The 5,721-nt window shown below is 50.9% G+C and overlaps 1 protein-coding gene across 1 annotated transcript in view; it reads left to right on the plus strand.

Moving 5' to 3' along the window:
• Window positions 1-3,197, plus strand: part of CAMKK2 (calcium/calmodulin-dependent protein kinase kinase 2, beta) — a gene marked incomplete at its 5' end in the record, with an annotated part of 7,526 nt that extends 4,329 nt beyond the window's left edge. Inside the window, 3 exons of the mRNA XM_010283761.1 lie at window positions 518-646; window positions 2,638-2,738; window positions 3,125-3,197. Coding sequence (XP_010282063.1) covers window positions 518-646; window positions 2,638-2,738; window positions 3,125-3,197 — 303 coding nt within the window. The remainder of the gene's footprint in view (window positions 1-517; window positions 647-2,637; window positions 2,739-3,124) is intronic.
• Window positions 3,198-5,721: the final 2,524 nt, after the last annotated feature.

Here is a 5,721-nt window from a genome sequence, read left to right on the forward strand (position 1 = left end):
ATGCTCCTCCTGCAGTCGCCCAAGACGCCAGGTGCGTGGGCAAGGAGAAAAAGGGGTTTCTGCCTTTTGTCATGGATTAATTCAGGTCCAAGACTAGGGCTCGGTGGGTCTCCCCATCACTTCTTCTCATACATATGGTATGGGATAAATCGCTCCTGCCTCTTGGCGCACTCTCGTCCGTAAGATGAGAGTGAAAATAGGTCGTCTTCCCTAAAACCCACTGAGATGCCCAGTGCCGTAGGTCACCAAGGTTACCGCTTTTGGTTGCGGAGATGGGGCCAGTGCTGGCTCTGGATGAGCCACACCGCGGCATTTTCTGCTCCAGGCTGAGCCGTTCGCAGCGGCGCCGGGGTGAGCTGGCTCCCCAGGGAGACGGCACGTCTGTCCCCTGCTCCCTGGTATTTCAGGAGCACGTAGGGGCCGTAGCTTGGGCGAGGAGATGCGTTTGCCAGGCTTGTGTTGTTTGAGTTACGAAAAAGAGGAAATCGTTCCTGACAGGCTGTGTTATTAATTGAAGTTGCACCCTTGGGTCACCAAGAATGGAGCGGAACTGCTGCCCACGGAGGATGAGAACTGCACCCTTGTCGAGGTGACGGAGGAGGAGGTGGAGAATTCGGTCAAGCACATCCCCAGTCTGGCCACCGTGGTGAGTACGAGGGAGGCGACGGTCTGTGGACGCACACCGGGGCCCACGCTGCCTCCTGGGATGGTCCCGAACAGCCGGAGGCTGCTGCTGGAGGGCAGAAGCGTTGGGCAGGATTAGAGCAAAGACCTTCCCTCTCTCGGAAACAGGCGCTGCCAGAGTGGGTCTCAGCATCTCGCTGGAGGTGGCCGTACCCTGTGGTGCAGGGGAACATTTCAGAGTGGTCCCAAAGGGACCCGTCAGTGGTCTCCATGCTTGAGCTGGCTGCCTAAATATCACCGTATTTGCTCAGGGCAAAAGAGCATCTTGTCCAGGCCCTGCCCGTGGCCGGGAGCGGGTGTTTTGGCCAGGCACGAGGAGCTCCTGCCCTGCTCTGCCCGCCCGGCCGCAGGGGCTGCGGGGGCTTCCCGGGATGGAGATTTTATCTGGGCCACGGCGTGTGCCAGCCCCCTCCTGGAGCTATTCCTGGTGAATCCATCTCGTCTCTTTTCAAGCTCTTATTTTTATTCTCTGCCATCCGCTGTGGTGGTGAGAACCACAGTGTACCCCTGGCCCCTGCGGAAAGTGAAATCCCTTTGGGTTTTGAACCTAATGATTTCTTTGGGTGCCTGCTTAGCCCTTGTGCTAGGGAAACAGCGACCATTCGCAGTTCCCTGGCACGGCATTATCTGCCCGTAGTCACCTAGGCTGTGATTTTTTTTTTTTTTTTTTGAAGTACAGGTCTCCCTTTGAAGCCCCTTTTCCACCTCGTGGCTGTGCCCACATCTGGCTCCGTTTCTGGAGCTCTCCCCTGCTTCGGTACCCTGCAGAAGTCTCTTCAACCGCAGATACGTTGATATGCAAATGTGCCTTGCGCCGCTCAAGCTGAAAAAGCAGATCTTGCTCTAAAGCGATCACCATCAATGAGGGGTTTTTCCCTGTTTCTCCTGCTCAGAGGTGACTTGCTGCGATGCAGCAGAGGATGGCTCAGTGTTCCCAGCCCCACTGAAAGTCCAGGCGTGTTTAGCACAGCTCAGGGCAAACGAGCTCGTGCTGCGACTCTTGCCTCTTAAATAACGCGCTGCCTCCAGGCAGATCTTGTACTTTCCCATTTGCATTTGTTCTTCAAAATTACCCTCCGGTGCCTGATCTTTGTGCATCCGACTGCAGGCGTTTAACGCTGGAGCATGAGATTCGGGTGGCTTCGACTCTCGCGTAAAATGCCTTCCCCCGCGGGACCCTGCTGGCACGCGCGTTGCAGACGTGCGAGGGCTCTCGGGGCACCGTGGTGAGCCGATAAATAAGGCACAGAGGGACGAGAAGCAATATCAAATGAAGCCGGGGGGTTCCCAGAGTGGGACGCACACGCTGAGGCAGGAGCCAGTGCTGCTCGTGTTGTTCTCTGCTCCCACCAGCAAAATAAGTTGGGGGATGCCTGGGAAGGACCCCGGCACTTGCTCTGCTCCCAGCAGTCTGCGATCGCAGCTGACGCCGGGTAACTTTGTGTTTTGCAGCCAAAACTAGACAAGCGGCAAATTTTTCAGCTTGGCTTTTATAAACATAAAGGCAAAATTGTGCTGGTTCCTTCCTTCCCCTCTCCCTTTCCAACGAATTCTTCTGCCAGGTAATCGCGGGGAACTGGGAATTTGCAGGTACTGGATGCAGTAATCTGTAACACAGACTTCTGGGGGGAGAAAATCTTCCCAGACTTGGCTTTGCTGTCCTTTCCAGCCTCTCACACCCAGCGTGGCTCTCATCTGCATGTTCAGTTGTTGCAGCCTGGGTTTCAGACCAGGATACAACCCCTGTATTAAGCAGCTGGAGACTTGTAAACATGTTTTGTTTTTTCTTTTTTTTGGTTTTTTTTTTTTTTTTTTTTTTTTTTTGGTAAAGAGAATTTTGACTTGTTTTCACTGTTTTTTTTTTTTTAATTACTTGGGCATGAGGGTTGGATGTTCCTGTCGCTCTTGAATGAAAGGAAAGTGTCCCTGACAGGCTCCAATCTGGTCTTGCAGATCTTGGTTAAAACGATGATCCGGAAGCGATCCTTCGGGAACCCGTTCGAGGGGAGCAGGAGGGAGGAGCGGTCGTTGTCTGCCCCTGGGAACCTGCTGCCGTAAGTGTCATCGCCTCGCCTTGGCCCAAAAAGACATTTGCAGCTTGTCTTAATGCTCTGGAAATCGCTGCAAAGCACAGGAGGAGAATTCAAGGAGCTGGGCTTCAAATCTTTCACGTGGGGCCATGACCGGGACGTTCGCACACACTCTGCCTGACCCGTAGTGGGACGATTTTTGTGCCATAGCGTATCCTGCCCCTCCATTGGGCTGAAAAGCATCTTTTTATGGTGTTCCCAAGCCTGTTGCAGGGGAGCTGGGGGGACATGGCACGTGCTCAGGGTCCCAGAGGTCCCGTGGTGGGGAAGGGGCAGATGCTGGTGTCTCGTCGTCTGCTTTGCCTTTTTCTGAGTCGCTCAGTGACTGTTTTTATTTCCTCTTAAAGCAGGAAGCAAGGCAGCGAGGATAATCTGAAATGCAACGACTTGCCCAACGTGGGAGAGGAGGAACTTCTTTCATGAACATCGACTTCACGGTTCTGTTGAGCAACTTGGTCCGGGGCACGTTAGTAAAGTGTGCAGCTGAGGACGAGCGACATCAACAGAGCCTACGCCGAACACAGCATGACATGGCGCTATTTCGGTATAGTGCTGGATGTAGAGCTTACGTAGCAGCATGTTATAAGACATCCGACTACTTGTCATAAACATCGAACATCTCCGGCCCCTTGGACTGCTGGCTTCTTGGAAAGGTGCTGGCTGATGGAGAGGTGAGCTATCCTGTTGGGCAGCAACACTGCTTTGCAAAAAAAAAAAAAAGCGGTCAAACAAAAATGCATTTGGAACCGCTTTTACCTGGTTTTAATGCCAAATAGTTTCCGGGGACTAACGCCAGCGTCCCAGGAGTGTTGGATGCCCATCGCATAGTTGGTGGGCACACGCAGAAGGGTGAAGCACACACAACAGCAAAACTACACGTGCGCACTTTGAGACTTCACCACCTGCCGGAAATGTTTGTTGCATCTATTTCTCATCATTCTGGTTTGTTTTTAATTGACACCTTTTTAACTGCATGGAAACAAAGCAAAAACTCACCTTTTCAGCTTTTTTAAAGAATGCCTACCTTTGTGAGCCGAGTTGTATTAAACAGCATCCTCGGGTCGTTTGGAAAGTGAGGTTAATTACCTCCTGAGGTAATTAATGCCTTTCCTAAGGCCTTGGTGTGACTAGGACTTGGTAAGTTGAGTATTCGGTCTAAGAAAGGAAAAGGTATTTAAGGGCTTAAGTTCAGTCTGAACTATTTTTGCTGCAGACATACGAGTGAAAGGTGGTGTTTAGCTGAATGTTTGTTTTGAACAGCAGAGAAAGCACTAAAAACAGTTTGTTTCTAAATCTTTTACTTGATCTAGGTAGATATATTATTAAATATAAAATTCAGGGTAAAATCCTTCACTTCCATGTACATTACATGGTTTACTACAATTAAAAATAATACAACTTATGCTATTTTTTAAGTATAGACTTAGGGCTTGCTTAGAATTTAAGATCTTGATGAAGTACTTGGATTAGCTAGTAATTTTCAGAGAAACTTTTGTTTTCCAAACTCTTAATCGGGGTTTTGGGGCCAATGCTATGTATTTTTTTGCAAGTTCGTTACCAGTAATTTGTGAATGCCTGTGGATCAGAGGCTTGTTAGTAAATTAAGTGTATACCTAATTAATGGATTGTTTCTTATGAAGAGCTTTTTCACCTTCAGTCAGATTACTCTGATTATTCTGTGGTGCTTGTAAAAACAAAAAAAATCTATCGTGTGGTGGGAGAGACTCCGGTGTCCAGACTCACTTTCCAAAGTTCTCTGTGCCTGGACAAAGCTGGAGAACAGAGTGTGGGTGAGCTGGAGGAGCGCCGGGGTTTTCTTGAGGAAAGGGGTCACGGTAAGTACAGTTGTTTTGTGGATGGAGCGTGGGACTGGGAGGGGAAAGGTCTGCCCTCTCCTCAGTCTGATGTGGTCGTGTGACCTTGAATGAGGCACTTGAATGTGTGTGACCTTGAGTGATGGCGTACCTGAAAGAGGGGGAGGACTCGAATGTCCCAAGCACGGAAGGGACGGCTAAGGCATAATTCTTTGCCCTGAGGAAGAAGGCACTAGGAGAGACCCAAGTATTTTGGTTCATGGTAAGATCTCTGCCACGGGTGCCCTGCCTTTAGGAAGTGACTGTCCCCTTGTCTTCCTTGATCTTGGGCACTGCCAGCAGCAGAGCACCGAGGTCCTTGGCCCTGCCGCAGTCAGACCTGGCCGGGTTAGGACGGGTCTTTGTTAAAGCCAGAGTAGCATTAGCAAGCGCGCAGGTGCCTACGCCAACTGCCCCTCGCATCTTTCGATCACTTGAAGCAATGCTCCCCCTAAATCGCAATTTATTACCGAAACGTTGTGCTGCCGGCCCCTCTCCAAAGCCAGCGACGACGGTTCGTGGTTTAGGAGCATTGCTGCGGAGTTTGGAGCCATAAGACACGCACTGTTCTCCTCCCGTTTTAGCCTGAGGCTATGCCAAAGGCCTGCAGCTTCAGCTATGGGAAAACCAAACCGGTAACCTGGGTGCTCCCCCTTTCCCAAACACGACTTTTCATTGCGGAAGCGCGTGCAGCTTGGTTCTCCAACTTTGAAAATGGACTTGCTCTGCCAAAAAAAAAAAGGGGGGGGGGGATCTGATTATTTATAGCTGGTGCATAGTCGTGTGTGTGGTGTGTTTTGTTAACGGTGAGCTGTAGAGATGCTCTGTGCTGCGTATCGCCGGTTTGTGATTTGTCAGGTGCCTAGCGGGACGGTTTACGCTTACCAAAGGGGTTTGCCAGGTGCAACACAGCTTCTGAGTGGAGTAAGCTGTACCGGTTCCTCGATGCCCAGCCACATAGCTGCTGGGCCTCAGGTACTGCCGTAGATCAGCGTCTTACGGCTAGCACAGGCTTGGTTCGTAAGCGTCCTAAAGCTCGGCACTTCGCTATGGTGCTCTCCGAAATGATTGTCTCTCAGTGCCAGCTGCGGTAG

The sequence above is a fragment of the Phaethon lepturus genome, unplaced genomic scaffold (genome assembly GCF_000687285.1).
Source record: "Phaethon lepturus isolate BGI_N335 unplaced genomic scaffold, ASM68728v1 scaffold26393, whole genome shotgun sequence".
In the NCBI taxonomy this organism is placed as follows: Eukaryota; Metazoa; Chordata; class Aves; order Phaethontiformes; family Phaethontidae; genus Phaethon; species Phaethon lepturus.